The sequence below is a fragment of the Myripristis murdjan genome, chromosome 11 (assembly GCF_902150065.1).
Source record: "Myripristis murdjan chromosome 11, fMyrMur1.1, whole genome shotgun sequence".
NCBI lineage: Eukaryota > Metazoa > Chordata > Actinopteri > Holocentriformes > Holocentridae > Myripristis > Myripristis murdjan.
The window spans coordinates 672,710-690,274 of record NC_043990.1 but is presented as its reverse complement, the minus strand read 5'-3'; the positions used below and the strand labels follow the sequence as shown (position 1 = coordinate 690,274).

The following is a 17,565-nucleotide window of genomic DNA, read 5'->3' as shown; positions in this document are numbered from 1 at the left end:
ATCAGCAGGTTGCAACAGAGATACAGAGAGACTGGAAGAGTCACAGAAAGGCATAGAAGTGGACGTCCTTTGGCCACATCCCACACTGATGACCGCTTCATTGTGAACAGTGCCCTGCGGAACCGGATGATGAATGCCACTCAACTCCAGGCACATTTAAGGGAGGTGAGAGGCACCCAAGTGTCACGTCAGACCATTCGAAACCGTTTACATCAGCATGGTCTGCGTGCTAGACGACCTGCAAGGGTACCTGACCACACCACCAGGCACAGGTGTCATCGTCTTGCATGGACCAGGGAGCATTTACGCTGGACGAGGGACCAGTGGGCCTCAGTGCTGTTCTCTGATGAAAGCTGATTCATGTTGAGCAGAAATGATGGCCGCCAACGATGTTGGAGACGTCAAGGAGAGCCCTATGCATCAGCCACTGTTGTCACCAGACGAGCCTTTGGTGGTGGTGGTGTTACTGTGTGGGCAGGTGTGTCTAGTCAATACAGAACTGCCCTACACTTTGAGAATGGTACAGTGACAAGTCCATACTACCTGAATAACATCATTAATCCAGTCATTGTGCCCCTGCATGAACAACACAGGCCTAATTTCATCTTCATGGACGACAATGCTCCAGCTCATCGAGGTCGTATCATTAGGGAACGGCTGCTGGAGACTGGGGTACCTCAGATGGAGTGGCCTGCACTTTCTCCAGACCTGAATCCCATAGAAAACCTATGGGATCAGCTGAGTGGCCGTGTAGAGGCTCGGAGCTCTGTACCCCAGAACCTCAATGTCCTGAGGGCCGCCCTTCAAGAAGAGTGGGATGCCATGCCTCAGCAGACAATAAGTCGACTTGTGAACAGCATGAGACGTCGTTGTCAAGCTGTAATTGATGCTCAAGGGCACATGACAAGTTATTGACACTGACATTTTTTGTTGTGGTATATCCACCACTGTTGTTGGCTTTTGTTTCAAGAAATTGTTTGAGATGAGGAAATCACCAGTGTATGCTTCTACTTAAATGCCCTACTTTCATGATATAATATCACTGTGGTGTGAACTTTTTACATTTTCCATAAATTTCACCCGAAAGCCAAATATCCCTAACTTTTTGTGAGTAGTGTGTATGTGTCCATGTGTATATACTGTAAATATGTAAGTGACCAGAAGACTTCACATCATGTCACCTGTGTTCAAAGGTCAAATTTCAAAATAACAGCTGTTTATTTTGGAGCACTTGTTCTGTATTCTATTTTATTTTTATTTTCATGAGTACATCAGCAAATATACCGAAATGTTGGAATTTTAAAAACAGAGCAAAAACAAAAACATTTAATGAAAATTAGCAGAAAAAACAACAAAAAACAGACATTTACATGAAAACTTGCAACAAAAAAAAAGAAAAACTATATAAACTATAAACTAGCCTATATTTACATTTATCAAAATGCTCTATTTCAGATCAGTGATGCTGAATCACGTTTCTTGAATTTAAGACTTTAATCAGGCCCAGCTGACCTTGATTTTGGATCAAGATGGCAAGAGAAAAGGGAAATATTATTTATGTGAAATCATCATCATCATCATCATCATCATCATCATCATCATTATCATCATCGTCGTCATCATCATCATCATCGCCATCATCTCTAACAGTGTCAGGTCACTGTTACAGAGAGCTTCACAGGTAAAATCTTCAGAGCAGCTTCTTCCCAGGTGTTAATGTAAGGAAACAGCCTGTCAGTGAAAGTGTTTGTGAAGGTGTGTATGTGTGTGTTGGTATCAGGATCAGAGAAGGTCAACTGTCCTCTGTTCCAGTCCAGATGAACTCTGACCCTCTGGACCGTCTTCTGCACCCCGAGAATAGGGAGCTGATCTGATGAAAATCGTGCCAAATATTCACCATCACACAGCCCTACTCTCCAAAATCCAGACTGAATGAATCCCTTCCTCTGGACGGACTCTTCTATCACACCCAGAAACCAGTTTGGACTGTCTCCCACCTCCACGTCCCAGCTGTGAGTCCCTGAGCTAAAGCCCTCAGATCCCAGGACAGCGATGAAGTCATCAATCCTCTCTGGGTTTTCAGGAAGTTCCTGTCTCTGTCCTCGTCTCACACTGGTCAGATCTTCAGACAGGACGAGCTCTGTGTTGGCAGTGTTGGGGTCCAGAACCACAGGAGTGTAGGAGACCACCTCCTTCATCTTGTCCCAGACACTGAAGCTCAGGTTGCCCAGGTGTTTGGCCTCGTCTATCAGAGCTCCTGAGAGCAGCTGTGGATCCTCCAGCAGGGGGCGCTGGACTCTCTCCACTGTAGCCTTGTAGTTGAGCAGGAATGAGACGTCTTCAGCTCTCAGCTCCTTCTCTATGGCTCTGATTGTGTCTGAAAGGGCTGCTATCTCTCTGCTCAGAGCCTCCGTCTTCTCCTTCATCATCCGACTCTTCTGCTCCTCTTCCTCCCTCAGAGCGGTGATCCTGGCCTCCTCTTCCTCTTGGAGAAACTGGTGAAGCTTCTTAAACTCCTCCTTAATCTGCCTCTCTGTGCGTCGGGCCTGGACCTTAATCTGCGCTGCTGTTTCATCACAGTTTGCTTTAACTTTATTAAAGAGCTCCAGTTTCTCCTGGAGGGGCTTCAGTGATTCCTGAAGTTCCTTCTTGTGGTTTCGTGCAGCTTCGTTGACGGGTCTGAATCTGTGGTTGGTGTGAGTTTCTGAATCTCGACAGACGACACATACTGGCTGCTGATGGTCCAGACAGAAGAGCTTGAGTTTCTCAGAGTGCAGACTGCAGAGGAGCTCTGACCCTGCTGAAGCTCTCTTGTTTCTCTGCAGTAAGAAGGCCTCACACAGGTTCTTCAGTGCCAAGTTACAAGGTGGATCACTCCTTGAAGATCTTCTCTTACAAAAAGGACAGTCTTTTGTTGGTTTCTCTGTCCACCAGCTCTTCAGACAGGCTCTACAGAAGCTGTGGCTGCATGACAGGACCACAGGATCTTTAAAGACGTCCCGGCAGACAGGACAGCAGAGATCCTCCTCTGAGCTGGAAGTCATTTTGTCTCTAAAATCACACCAGGCAGACAGTTCAAACAAGAATTCAGTTAGCTCTGGTACCACTCCCTTTTCTTAAAAGTCATCTGAAAGTCAAGGTGAAGTTCCTCCAAAACTCACATTCAGTATGAAGAGTCCCAGCAGGTTGAAGCAGCCACACTCCCAGTAATCCTCTGGCTGTTTTGAGGTTTTTGTTCTGGAAGTGAGTCGTCTGTCTTTCTTTCGTCTCCTGCTGTGTGTGTGTGTGTGTGTGTGTGTGTGTGTGTGTGTGTGAGATTCTTCCCACATGCCGGAGGAAAGATGACCTGTTTCCTGGTTTGTCTTAGCTGACTCATAGAATGGGTGGAGCTTGCAGTGTGTGTGTGTGTGTGTGTGTGTGTGTGTGTGTGTGTAATGCATTGCCACATCCTTTTTCTCTGCATGACATGAATGCATATTTTGCTTGCCCTGATCTGACCTGATCTCAGCTCTTTGCCTTTTTAGGTCTTAGAGGGACTAAATATAGCCATTTGATTTTATTTTCTTGTATATTTATCATCAATGGAATAGATAGATAGATAGATAGATAGATAGATAGATAGATAGATAGATAGATACTTTATTCATCCCGCAGGAAATTCACATATAAGAATAAGAATATGTAGTGGAGTAAGAAAAGAAAAAAGAAAAGAAAATGAAAAGGGAAGAAAAGTAAAAGAGAAGAAAAGAAAAAACGCAAAATAAAAGTAAATAAAAAAGTAATGTAAAAGAGAAAATTAAACTGAATGAATGAATGAATGAATGAATGATACTTTATTAATCCATAGCAGGAAATTACATTGTCATGGCAGCTTCATCACTTCAACACACATAAAATTAAAATTAAAAGAAGTAAAAGAAATTTTAAAAAATAAAAAGGAAAGGGGGGGAGAAAAGAAAAAAAGGAAAGAAATGAAAAGAAAAAATAAATTTAAGAAAGTAACGGCTTTCTCTACGGTCGCCCGAGCTGCATTTATCCCATTGATCTAATTGGTGGAAGCCGCTGTTCATCATCTGAGTCCTCGTAGCCGATTGGTTGTGAGCTCCGTGGGTTCCCGCCCCTCGCGGTGCCCCTCCCTCTTCTCGTGCCTCCCAGAAGGTTCCAGGCCGCCGTTGTCCCGCACGCGCTGTCAGAATGATGGGCCAGCAGGTTTTAGTGCTCAGTAAGTCGCTCCAAACTTTTACTTTTGGTGCTAAAATCTGTTTTAGCGTCACGGAAAGGCTTTTCCTCCGCCTCGCTGCGGCTGTGTCCGGCGCCGTGGTGCGGGAGCGGGACGGGTCCCCGGCAGCTAGCCGAGCATGTGCTTCCTCCTGCCCCCTGCCTCAACATGCTAACGCGGCTAGTTAGCTCGCTCCGTACAAAGTGAACGGGGCCGCAGTGTTAGCTTAGCTTGTCCGTTGTCTCTTGTAGCGTCGGCTCCGTGTTAGCAGCGTGTGAATTCGCTTAGCTGCGTTCAACGTCAGACGGACTCATGTAGTTTTTATTGTGTCTTTATGGTGTGGGACGCGCAGAGTGAACGGAGCCAGCGACTTGATGCTAAGCTAGGCTAAACTCACCGCGGCTAACTCTGTTCCCTGCCTGAAATCAGAGCTCTGCTAATCCGGCTAGCATTAGCATTAGCTCCGGTGCCTGTTCCTCCGTGCTTTGTCAGCCTGTGCGGGGAACCGTGCGGGGAACCGTGCGGCCCCGCAACTTTAACGTGACGGCGCACGTTTACAGACGGGGTCGTAACGTTGAAAGTGGACTTGTGTTGTAGTTTGTTTCTATCTATTTCTATTTGTAGTCAAGGCTCGGCCTGTGCTGCTGTCTGTGTGAACCAGCCAGTCATCCTGCGCAGCTCTGCGCTGAACTTTACAGCTAGATAGCGTCGGCTTTGTAGGTTTTATGCAGTAATAATAATAATAATGATGATAATAATAATAAAACAAATGTTAGCCGCAGAGGTGATGTTGCTGTGTGCGGTGGCCACACCCTCACTGGCCCGCACAGCCTCCATCCTCCAGCCCCATGTCAGCTGTCTGCCTTCAGGGCTGATCAGCTCACTATCAGAGGAGATCAGGGATCTTTACATCAATCAGATCACAGGATCACATCCAGCTTCTGCAGACTCGGTCGTATCCCAGGGCTGAACGAAACATCATCATTATATCTCATCCAGACATAAACCTGCATGATATTGATATCTCACAAGGCAGCAGTATCAAAGTTAGGGTTATCCTTCTGATCAATAAAATGCTTTGTAAAGTAACTGCATTTTCTACATCCGGCTGGTGGTGGTATGCTGTTTTTCTTTTTCTTTTTCTTTTTTTTTTTTTTGAAGAATACTGAATGTTCACTGTAGCAACACTTACTGTTGAAGCAGAGGCTGCAGCAAAATGTTTTAATTTGCTGTAATTATTTTAATACAGCTTAAGACAGTGATTGGTCTGTTGTGATGAGTGAAACACATGAAGGATGCCCTTTTATTTTTTCCACTGTTGCCACACCTCAAATTTCCTAAGTGTGAACCCATGGGCATGTTGTATATTGTAGAGCTGTGCATATTGCTGTATATAAATTGTATTTCTGTATGTACAGATATTTGGCATAATTATTCAGTGTGCAGCCCGTTGTACTCCAGTAGTTCCTCAGGCTGATTCAGTGTCTTTGCTTCTCTCTGCAGACCAGAACATAAAGAGAGAGTCCGGACGCAAAGTCCAGACCGGAAACATCAACGCTGCCAAGGTGAGGCTCTGTGTTCACTGGACCAACGTCACCAAACCTTGTCATTGAGTTATTCCTTTTTTTCTGTGTTATGGATCCTTGGAGTTTTGACTCCAGTTGTGTTTCACTGTTGATCATCAAACTCATGAAGCTGAACCATCAGTGCTGCTCTGTTTTATTTGTTTTACAGTAAATCTTTCACAGTTGTGATTTAATCAGTCAGTCTGGATTTCAGCTGCCATGTTGGTGGGCTATCCATCCTCCGTATAACACCGCCTCTCCCCTCTCTTTCTCTGTGTGTGTGTGTGTGTGTGTGTGTTGCAGACCATAGCAGATGTGATCAGGACTTGCCTGGGCCCCAGGGCCATGATGAAGGTGAGACAAGAGTCTGTTCAGCTCATCGTCTTTTACCATAGACACCAGTACCCTGACTGTGTGTGTGTGTGTGTGTGTGTGTGTGTGTGTGTGTGTGTGTGTGTGTGTGTGTGTGTGTGTGTGTGTGTAGATGCTGTTGGACCCTATGGGAGGCATTGTGATGACCAACGATGGAAACGCCATCCTGAGAGAGGTGAGGAAAACATCAGTCCTCCAATCTCGCTGCTCTTTTACTCACATGTTAAAAAGAAGAAAAACCTTTGTCACACTTCACCACAGTGTGATAAATCAGTGTCATCATCTGTCTCCATGGCAACAGATCCAGGTCCAGCATCCCGCTGCCAAGTCCATGATCGAGATCAGCCGCACCCAGGATGAGGAGGTGGGAGACGGGACCACGTCGGTCATCATCCTGGGTGAGCATTAGCAGCTGTTTGATTTTAGAGTTTAACATCAGAATCCACAACTCCACGCAGGGAAAACCCTCACTCGCTCTCAGGCGTAACACTGCACAAACCAACAGATTATTTATCCTGTTACATCCTTAATCACTACTCCTCCCTCTGTGTGTTTCTGTGTTTTGGTGCTGTGTGGCTCAGGGAGATGCTTCACTGATTTGCTGTTTTTATATGACAATATAGTCCAGTCATTTTATGAAAAAACCCCTCGGACAAACTGCAGGAGAAGCAGACTCAACTGATTCTGTATCCTCAGTTTGTCCTGAGTGAGGAGAAAAAAGACCCAATGAATCCCATTGGTGGAAAGTTTAGAAAATCACCTCTATATGACCATATAATACCAAAAACAGCCTTTTAACACACATTTTACTTTCAGATATCACGATAAAAATTCACAAGTTGATTACACACACAAAGACAAGAAAAAAAGTCAATTACAAGTTCTTTGAATTATTCTGTATACACATGCATATCACACATTATCTGATTTGATATGCGCTAATAAGGAATATAAGGAATAAATGCCAGAACAGATATTTAAACAGTGAATTAAAAGGTTATTATATATATATATTAACCTTTTATTTCACTGTTAATAGTAACCTTTTAATTTAAGGTTACTATATATACAGTAACCTTGAATTAAAAGGTTACCTTTTATTCACTGTTATTCCTTGGCAGTTTTTTCCCCTCACTCAGGACAAACTGAGGATACAGAATCAGCTGACTTACAGCAGCCAAATGTGCAACTGGCTGATGTGACCGTGTTAAAAGGCCGAGGAAGAGTAACTAACTCTGTGTGTGTGTGTGTGTGTGTGTGTGTGTGTGTGTGTGTGTGTGTGTGTGTGTGTGTGTGTGTGTGTGTAGCTGGCGAGATGCTGTCTGTTGCAGAGCAGTTCCTGGAGCAGCAGATGCATCCAACCGTCATCATCAGCGCCTACAGACAGGCTCTGGAAGACATGCTGGAGACCCTGAAGGACATCAGGTACACACACACACACACACACACACACACACACACATGAAACGCTGCAGAAATCTTTTTTGACCCCATTGGCAATGAGCCATCTTGAGCCTTGTGAGAAACTGGAACACTGTAAGTCAGTAATGATTCTGACACGGTTTGTCCTTACAGGAGGAATAATTTCACTGCATTATGTTGGACTTTTGCAGGATTAAGTTAAATTATTGTATAAGATTGCTTCGTTATCGTTTACAGCTTTTTAATTAATATTGTGTTGATGTGTTTCCCCCCAGCACCCCGGTGGACCCGGCCGATCGCTCCATGATGCTGAAGATTCTGCACTCGGCCATCAACACCAAGGCTCTGAGCCGCTGGTCCGAGCTGGCCTGCAGCATCGCGCTCGACGCCGTCAAGACCGTCGAGATCGACGAGAACGGACGCAAGGAGATCGACATCAAGAAGTACGCCAAAGTGGAGAAGGTACGTGTGTGTGTGATTTTTTTTTTTTTTTTTTTTTTTTTGGTGATTTGGATTTTCAGCGAGTAAAAGTCCACACGTTTGGAGCTGCTGCCAGTGTTAACTCTCTGTGTGTGTGTGTGTGTGTGTGTGTGTGTGTGTGTGTGTGTGTGTGTGCAGGTCCCAGGTGGTATCATCGAGGACTCGTGCGTGCTGCGCGGCGTGATGGTGAACAAAGACGTGACTCACGCCAGGATGAGACGAATGATCAAAGAGCCGCGCATCGTCCTGCTGGACTGCTCCCTGGAGTACAAGAAGGGAGAGAGCCAGGTACACACACACACGCACGCGCACACACACACACACACACACACACACACACTTAGTCAAACCCAGGCCTGTGCAATACAGACAAAATCCTCCGTCACAATATGGATCATTTCATATCTTGATAACAAATAAATCAGGCTATATTCTGTTGTCTATGAATTTAATGAAACAAATTGTGTGTGTGTGTGTGTGTGTGTGTGTGTGTGTGTGTGTGTGTATGTGTGTGTGAGCAGACGGACATAGAGATCAGCAGAGAGGAAGACTTTGCTCGGATCCTGCAGATGGAGGAGGAGTACATCCAGCAGATCTGTGAAGACATCATCAGAGTGAAGCCGGACCTGGTGTTCACCGAGAAGGGCGTCTCCGGTGAGAGAGGGGCATTTTCATCGTTTTTATATTATATTATATTTTATTTTTCAGAAAGTAAAAGCAGCTTCACACCGACACTCACTGGAGTTTTTAACAGTTTTCACGGTTCAGCATCGACGCTCAGCTCTCTTACAGGCCAGGAAGCAACGAGAAAATCAGGTTCTGGTTCCTGACAGAAAGGACGTTTAACAGACAGTTGGATTTGTTTTAGAAATAGAAACAGCCAGCACCCCCTGCAGGTTTCATGCACAGTATTACTTAGAAAGAAAGCAGAGAAACAACAGCAAGTGAGCAAAGATGACATGAACCTGTTTCCTAGAGAGACGTAAAAGATCCGGGAGGCTCGTTTGACTTAAAGTGGAAATAAACTCGTCCTCATTTTGCTGAGGACCCTGTGGAGGACCCTCACGGCTCCCTGGGGGGCCCCGCACCCCACTTTGAACACCCCTGGGGGTGTAGGAGGCTTGTATCTGTTGTCATGACGACATGTTGATGATGTCATGTGTGTCTGCAGACTTGGCTCAGCACTACCTGATGAAGGCCAACATCACCGCCATCCGCCGTGTCAGGAAGACCGACAACAACCGCATCGCCAGGTGACACGCACACACGCACACACACACGCACACACACACACACACACACACAGTCAAATCAAACCTGTGGTGTTCAGGTGAAGCCTTTAAAGGTGCAGTATGAAAGTTTTACACTTCAGTTTTTGAATTTGAATTAAAGTCATCACAAAGCAGAGGCAGTAACTCTCTCTCTCTCTGTCTCTCTCTGTCTCTCTCTCTCTGTCTCTCTCTCTGTCTCTCTCTCTCTCTCTCTCTCTCTCTCTCTCTCTCTCTCTCTCAGGGCGTGCGGGGCTCGTATCGTCAGCCGCACAGACGAGCTGCGTGAGGAGGACGTCGGCACGGGGGCGGGGCTTTTCGAGGTGAAGAAGATCGGCGACGAGTACTTTGCCTTCGTCACCGAGTGCAAAGACCCGAAGGCCTGCACCATCCTGCTGAGGGGAGCCAGCAAGGAGATCCTGGCCGTAAGGACCACAGTAACCAATAACCAATAATCAGTATTGATCATCTGCTGGTGATGGTGACAGCCCAAAGATCATCAGTTTGCTCTGACTGAAGGAACCAGAAAATTTCACACCTGATGAGCTGCAATCTCAGATTTTGGAATTTTTCTTCTTAAAAAAATGACTCAAAGCGATTGATCAGTTGTGGTGATTAATCTAATCAGCTAATCGATTGTTGGACTGTTTAACAGCTCTTACTGATAATAGGTTTGTACTGAGGGCTGGCTGTAAGACGATCAATGACACTCAGTCATGATGAGTGTTAACGATAATGATAATCATGATTATGGTATTTAATACATAAGTAAAAGTAACAGTAGTCATAGTTGTAATAATAATAATAATAATAGTAGTAGATTTTATTTGTAAAGCACTTTTCATTCGAAAATCTCAAAGTGCTACAGATGAAAAAAAAAAAAGTCATTTTTACTGTTGGTAGCAGCAGTGACAGCATATTAGAGCCGCTGTAGACAGAAAAAACAAATATGGAGCCGAGGGGAGAGAAATTCAAGAAAAAAACTGAGAATTTCCAAGATTAGTTTTCCTCCTCCTCAACTCTGACATGGGATTCAGGAACAAGGAGATCCTGCTGATCTGAGCCAGAATCAGCAGATTGTTTTCTTCTGAATCGGCCCAAGTCACAGCAACGTCTCTTCAGAGTCCAGATGCTGAGGAGGAGGTCGGGGTTCTGGACTCAGACCAGCAGGATTTCCTCCTAAATTTACATCTTTAATCTCAGATTGAGTTTCTTCTTGGAATATTTACCTCTCTCTCTCTCTCTCTCTCTCTCTCTCTCTCTCTCTCTCTGTCTCCCTCTCTCTCAGGAGGTGGAGAGGAACCTGCAGGACGCCATGCAGGTGTGTCGTAACGTGCTGCTGCAGCCCAGCCTGCTGCCAGGCGGTGGCGCCGTGGAGCTGGCGGTGTCGAAGCGTCTGACGGAGCGCTCGCGGGCTCTGACGGGGGTGGAGCAGTGGCCGTACCGCGCCGTGGCCCAGGCCCTGGAGGTCATCCCCCGAACCCTCATCCAGAACTGCGGGGGGTCCAGCATCCGGCTGCTCACCTCGCTCCGGGTAAAGGGGGCGGGGCTTCACATTTAAACTGCAGGGAATCTGGACATCAGCAAATTTTTTATTCCCATGTGGCCGACCAGTTTTAAACCATCATGTTCTGAGGGATCTGATGGTTTTTGTTGCAGTATACGTCTCTGTCCACCAGGTGGCGGTGTTGCTGCACTGAGAACCACATGGTCCGTCTGCTGCTCCTTAAAATGACTGACGTTCTATTTTATAAATCCAGGGCCATAAAAGGCAGTAAATATTCTTAAAACAGAAATATGTTATCTAATTTAATTTATCCATCTTTTAGAAATGGAAAAAATATGTTCAAGTTAGTCTCCTTTTTAAATAAACATCCTGTCTAGAATATGACCAGCACACTTAAAAAAACAAAAAAAAAGCCTCGGCTGCTGACGAGCACGTTTCAGCTCCGCGAGCAGAGCAGTGCATCATGGGTATTTTTTAAGTTTGCTGCTCATATTCTGCACAGGATGTTTACTGAAGACAGGAGACAAACTTAAAAACAGATTTTCCCTGGATCTGACCCTCAGAGCACCGACCAGAACTCACTTCATATCACTTCACTGTCCAGTCACACACACACACACACACACACACACACACACAGGAAAGCAGGTCATTCACTGCACAGAGAAGTTCACACTTTCCTGTCACAAGCTCTGTTTGGGAAAAAAAGGTCCTGTTTAGATTTATTCCACCAGCAAATTTTCAAATTCAAAAAGAACTTTACGTTTAGAAATACGTTCATATTCAGATCCAGAATCAAAGCTCATACAGAAACACTAATGACTGCAGTGTGTGTGATACTGCATGTTATCACAAACACATGTCCATACACACCGGCCTGTACGAGAAATCAGTTCATATACGCATTACAGAAGCTAGCATCACATTATATACAGGAAGCTACGACACACACACACACACACACACACACACGTAACAGTATCGATTACAGTGTGTGTAATTATACACACGTACCACACATATAAACAGTCACACACACACACACACACACACACACACACATGTGTAACAGTATTGATTACAGTGTGTGTAATCATACACACATACCAAACATATAAACAGTCACACACACACACACACACACACACACACACACACACACACTGGTCTGTTCTGTGAGAAAACAGCTTCAGGTTGAACTGTGGTTCAGTTGTTGTGATGGAAATGATGTTTATGAGCTTTTATTGTGAAAACGTCCTCTGCAGGCTCGGCTGCTGAAAGTTGCATTCTGGGTAATTTGAGTAATTAGCATAATGAGATAATTAATCACCCAAAACTGGAAATGGTTATAATTTTACTTCCAGTTAACTTGGAAAGGGGATCCGTGTTCTGATCCGTGTTCGCTGGTTTCTGTAGGAGGCGGGGTTTCAAATCCTGCTGACCAATCAGAGACTGACGTGTCGACACGGACGCTGCTTTAACCCGTTTACAGTGGGACTCTGCCATAGCTGTGCATTAACTCTGTGTGTGTGTGTGTGTGTGTGTGTGTGTGTGTGTGTGTGTGTGTGTGTGTGTGTGTGTGTGTGTGTCCACAGGCCAAACACACCCAGGACAACAGTGTGTGTTGGGGTGTGAACGGGGAGACGGGCTCTCTGGCTGACATGGCGGCTCTGGGCATCTGGGAGCCTCTGGCTGTTAAAGCCCAGACATACAAGACTGCTGTGGAGGTGAGACAGCTTACCTGTCTGTCTGCCTGTCTGTCTGTCTGTCTGTCTGTCTGTCACTGCAGGGAGAGAAAAAATATGGAGCCGGAGTTTGTTTGTTTTTGTGGCCAAGGACCCACATGACTTCACTTTTCCAAGATTAAAGTTGAAAATTTAGTGGGAAAACCTTTAATATTCTCTGAGATTAAAGTGGAAACATTATGAGAAAAAACTCACAAATGTTATGAGAAACAACCAGTGAAACTAGTTTGTCCTCCTCCTGTGGGATCCAGTCTGAAGGAAATCCTGCTGGTCTGAGTCCAGAACCCCAACCTCCTCCTCAGCATCTGGACTCTGAAGAGACGTTGCTGTGACTTGGGCCGATTCAGAAGAAAACAATCTGCTGATTCTGGGCTCAGATCAGCAGGATCTCCTTGTTCCTGAATCCCATGTCAGAGTAGAATCTGCTGAGGGGATCAGCTGCAGGCCTGAGACACGGCCAGCAGGGGGCAGCACAGGTGGAAGCTCGCACAGAGAGAGGAGGAGAGAAACTAGTTTTCCCAATTTTTTTTCATGTATATTTGCATCTTTATTCTCAGAATGTCGCCCCCCTCCCCCGCCTCTGTAGTTCCTCCTACAGGCTCAGCAGAATTTGAAGCACACAGGACAATAAACACTTTATTTTACAGCCCTTTTCCAAATAGTTTTTGTTTTTTCTCCTTTTTTGTCCATTTTCCCCTGAGTCCTGGTTAATATCAGAGCCTTAAAAAAATGTGTCTACAGTGAAAATGTACCCATAATGCCTCTGCAAAAAGCTTCAGAGGTTTTCATATTTTAGTTTTTAATCCGATCAGATTGTGAACCTGCTGCCTTCCCTTCCCTGTTTGTTAGTTGTTGTTGTTTTGTTGTTTCTGATCTTGTGTTTCCTCGTCGCCCTCAGACGGCCATCTTGCTGCTGCGTATCGACGACATCGTCTCCGGCCACAAGAAGAAGGGGGAGGAGCAGGCAGGAGGAGGACGTGGAGCCGAGTAGAAACACTCCGTCACCGTCTGACAGTTCAGCTTCAACGTTAGGGTCTCCTGTCTGTCTACGTGTGTGTGTGTGTGTGTGTGTGTGTGTGTGTGTGTGTGTGTGTGTGTGTGTCGGGACCACAGGTTGTGTAGCCGCTTGTTAGCAGACGTTCTGTTCACTGAAACTAAAATATTGGTCAATAAAACACAAATGAGACGTAGTTTTTGCTCGTCGTGTTCCTTCAGACTCTCAGCCTCGTGTTCTTTTCTTCACATGGGAACAGAGGAGATGTTCCTCCAAGAACGTGTTTCTGCAAATGTGGAAACATGAGGTTTCAAATTCATTTTAAACTATGTGCAAAAAATATATATAAATATCTGGGAGCCGATGAAGGGAGGCCAGGCCAGGTGTGGTGTGGCTCCTGGTTCTGGTCTGGGTTCTGGCAGCAGCGTTGTGGAGCAGCTGGAGACTCGTGGTTCCAGAGGCAGGCGGACCGGAGCTCAGAGCGTCACAGAGATCGAGGTGAGACGTGACGAACGCTTCAACAACAGCTCCTGCATCAGCCGAGCGTCACATGGGCCTGGTCTTAGTGGTTCTGCAGAGGTGATGGAAAGCAGTTTTGACGGTGTTCTTGATGTGAATGACTGACGAGAGACTGCAGTCAGAAATCACCTCAAGGTTTTTAGCTGTCCACTTCTGAGCAGTGCTCATTTTGACAGCCATTTTAATTTTAGTTTTAGTCTTCTGGACGAACATGCTCATTAGTCTGAGTCACATTTTAGTCGTTGCTATCCATAATAGTTTTAGCCCAGTTTTAGTCATCATATATATATATATATATATATATATATATATATATATATATATATATACATACATATACATATATATATACATGTATATGTATGTGTGTATATATATATATATATATATATATATGTATATATATACATACATATATATATACATGTATATGTATGTGTGTATATATATATATATTTACCAGTGTCATAAAGTTTCCTCTCCTGCTGCCTGTAATGCTCAGCTTGTCTTGTCATGGTAACAGAGGTGTTCATTCACTTCTATGTTTGGCACTGAGCTCATAGTTAGTGCTGCACTTTACTGACAGCTGTTTCCACTATTCTGTTATGTAAACATGAACACAAACTAAAGGAAATTATGTTAGAAAATCTATACTGACATAATCTGTACTGACAATCTATAGTGGCATAATCTATACTGATATGATCTATACTGACAGGATCTGAGTGATTAAAATGTTTTTTACTCTTTTCCTTGTAAAGCACTTTGAGCTGCATTTTGTTATGAAAGGTACTATATAGTTTATATATAGCTTATGTTTTTCTTTTCTGATCCATAAACCTATAATTTTTGTTCAATCCTAAAACTAGAGCAGCTTGAGTGTCTGTAACAACAACACTAACAACAACAACAACAACAACAATAATAATAATAATAATAATGGTATTTTTGGTTGCTTTCCACAGTTTAACTCAACAAAAGACTGAAATGTTTTACATGGGACAAAATGAAACAGGAAATTGTTTACCAAACAAATGTGAGTTGCAACAGAAGAAATTTGATGACATGATATGATGAGTGATTTTTACAGGTGTTTTTTTTCTTTGTCTGATGCCATGTTTTGAAATCAATAAATCAATGTTGTTGTTGTTGCTGTTGTTGTTTATGCCGTGACGTCGGTCATGTCTGATGGAGAACCCGCAGCAGGACCAGATGGGGGTTTAAGTTAGAGCAGGGGTCACCAATCATGTGCCAGGTGACTTCACTGATCACCTCACCTTGTATCAGAAAGGAGGAGCTAATCAGTGAAATCACCTGGTGGAGGTCTTGGTTGGAATGAAAACCTGCAGCCTCTCGGCCTCCATGGCACATGATTGGTGACCCCTGGGTTAGAGTCTGAAACGCTGCAGGTTTCTTCCATCCCGCTGCTGCAGTGACAGGAGGGTTTCCTTCCTCCATTGTTTTTCACTCTCTCCGTTGTAGCAGCGCCCTCTGGTGGCCAGTGAGTCTCTGCACAGGTATCCCATCCAGCAGTGAACAGCTCATGCTGCTGTTGCCTGGCAACAGGACCCTGAACCTTGACCTGACTGACATGATGGGACACTGCTCAGGTGATGTGAAGGCTGTGATGTGAAACCACTGAGGACGTTTTGTTAAGTTTTACTTTGAAAATTAACAAGTTAAAGGCAACATTTAGCTGGTTTGAAACTTGAAAACTCAAAAGGATGAAGCTGCAGCTGCAAGAACCTCCTGGCCCGCCTGCAACCTGCTGCAGCCTCTGTCAGTTTCAGAGAGAAAAGACATGTTTCCTCTAAAGATTAACTTGGATTTGGAAATTTAAACCTCCTTGGTCAACCTCCTTTTGTCGTACAAACACAAACAGCCGCGTGGACGCTGTTCAGTTTCTGTGCTTTAAACTTGTGAAAGTTCAGGAGAAAGCAACAGGAGGGCAGAGAGCCGTCAGTCAAAGTCAGTGGCAGCTTTTTAATCATTTCTCTCAGCAGCTGCTTCCTCAGTGAAACAGACAGTAACAGCAAAACATCTCAGACAAACATTAAAAAAACTTTCTGACGACAAACAAAACATCCAGTGAACAGCTACTCACTCATAACTGACATTTCCACTAATAAATAACCATCATCTTTTCACAAATGTACAAAAAGTGAATAAATACGTCAAAAATAAAGTTTCTGTAAACAGCAACGGTGATTCCCTTCAGCTGCAGAGACAAAGCACAGCTCACCTGGAGGAAAACAAACCAGCGGAGATGTGCTGTGATGGAGCCGAGCTGCAAAAAAAAAACAGTTCACACTCAACAGGAAATAAATTAGTTGCATAAATATTGTGCATAAAATAAACAAGCAGTGGCAGCGAGAGCAGCAGACAGTCCAGGTCCTCCGGCTCCTTCTCCACATCCTGCACTCGTGGGGACTTTTTTTAAAATTTACTTTAATTTACTTTTATTTCAGTGCGCGGCGTTCAAGTCATCAAGCTAGTCAGCGTGTTTGGGAACACTGTGGTGTGTCCATAATAAATATAATAACCATAACATATTTGGGTACTCTTGGTCAGCTGAGAACGTTTGGGTTCTGTCGGGTCTCTGTTGGAACCCGTTCAGGCCTTTTAAATAACGGAGAACCTTCAGATTCAGGCTTTATTTGTCCCTGCAGGGCCGGCCTGCTGCAGCTTCCATGACCATAAAGATCATCATCATCATCATCATCATCATCATCAAAACCAAAGCTCAGCTGTATGTTTGGACGCTCACTGTCCGGTTTCCACCTGGCATGAACATGTGACCTGGCTGATCCAATCACAGCTGGACAGCTTTCAGCCTGTCCAGTCACACCCGGGGTTACCACACCTGCCCACCTGTGATTGGATCTCACCTTTCCACTCTATGTGCACATAAACATGCAGAGGGACAGGCGGTTCGCCACGCGGTCCAACTCTTAGCTCGTCCTCCTTCCACTCAGAAAACAAAAGTAAAAACAGCCGTGTTTTAAATTAATTTAATGCGCCGTCAGTGAAACAAGACGGAGGTTTTTACAGACTGGACTCTCACGTTCAGCCCAGCGGCTCAGAGGGTCGGGTTCGACGCTCAGGTGGGGAAACCAACCTGAAGCTGAACTGGAAAGGTGGGCGACTGTATCCTGAGAGATCAGATCTCAAGACGCTCTGAGGAGACAGAGACTGATCAGGTTCAGGCCAGGTGGAGACGGAGGGGCGGGGCTTTAAATAAGTGAGCACTTTGGGCACTTTGAGGTATGTCGGGGTGATCAGTAGGACCTGAACTGGTCCTACTAAAGGAAACTAAAGGAGACAGGAAGGCGGCTGTGATGTTCGCCGATACGCTCGCGCTCCGTCTGGCACTGAGCGCATCGCTTTGGTCGCATCATGTGAACGAAGGAAAGTGAAGGTGACAAACAAACAAACGTTGTCTTTGTGAAAAACTTCCTGTTTTCTTCCTGCCGC

The 17,565-nt window shown here is 44.8% G+C and overlaps 3 protein-coding genes across 4 annotated transcripts in view; 1 reads left to right on the top strand and 2 right to left on the bottom strand.

Moving 5' to 3' along the window:
- Positions 1-1,622: 1,622 nt before the first annotated feature.
- Positions 1,623-3,284, bottom strand: LOC115367327 (nuclear factor 7, brain-like). The gene is made up of 2 exons (XM_030063002.1): positions 3,162-3,284; positions 1,623-3,051 (listed from the first exon to the last, which is right to left on the bottom strand). The coding sequence occupies exon 2, from the start codon at positions 3,042-3,044 to the stop codon at positions 1,653-1,655; it is 1,392 nt and encodes a 463-aa protein (XP_029918862.1). The 5' UTR covers positions 3,045-3,051; positions 3,162-3,284; the 3' UTR covers positions 1,623-1,652.
- Positions 3,285-4,076: 792 nt separating this feature from the next.
- On the top strand, positions 4,077-13,768 carry cct3 (chaperonin containing TCP1, subunit 3 (gamma)). The gene is made up of 14 exons (XM_030062999.1): positions 4,077-4,222; positions 5,723-5,784; positions 6,088-6,138; positions 6,269-6,331; positions 6,458-6,554; positions 7,464-7,581; positions 7,854-8,040; positions 8,197-8,346; positions 8,580-8,712; positions 9,230-9,311; positions 9,571-9,751; positions 10,615-10,860; positions 12,429-12,560; positions 13,477-13,768. The coding sequence occupies exons 1-14, from the start codon at positions 4,195-4,197 to the stop codon at positions 13,567-13,569; spliced, it is 1,623 nt and encodes a 540-aa protein (XP_029918859.1). The 5' UTR covers positions 4,077-4,194; the 3' UTR covers positions 13,570-13,768.
- Positions 13,769-16,054: 2,286 nt separating this feature from the next.
- pdia8 (protein disulfide isomerase family A, member 8) overlaps positions 16,055-17,565 on the bottom strand; it is a 10,555-nt gene continuing 9,044 nt past the window's right edge. For both annotated transcript variants that reach the window (XM_030063000.1, XM_030063001.1), the window contains one exon: positions 16,055-17,565. This exon is cut by the window's right edge. The gene's annotated coding sequence lies outside the window, so the exon portion shown is untranslated.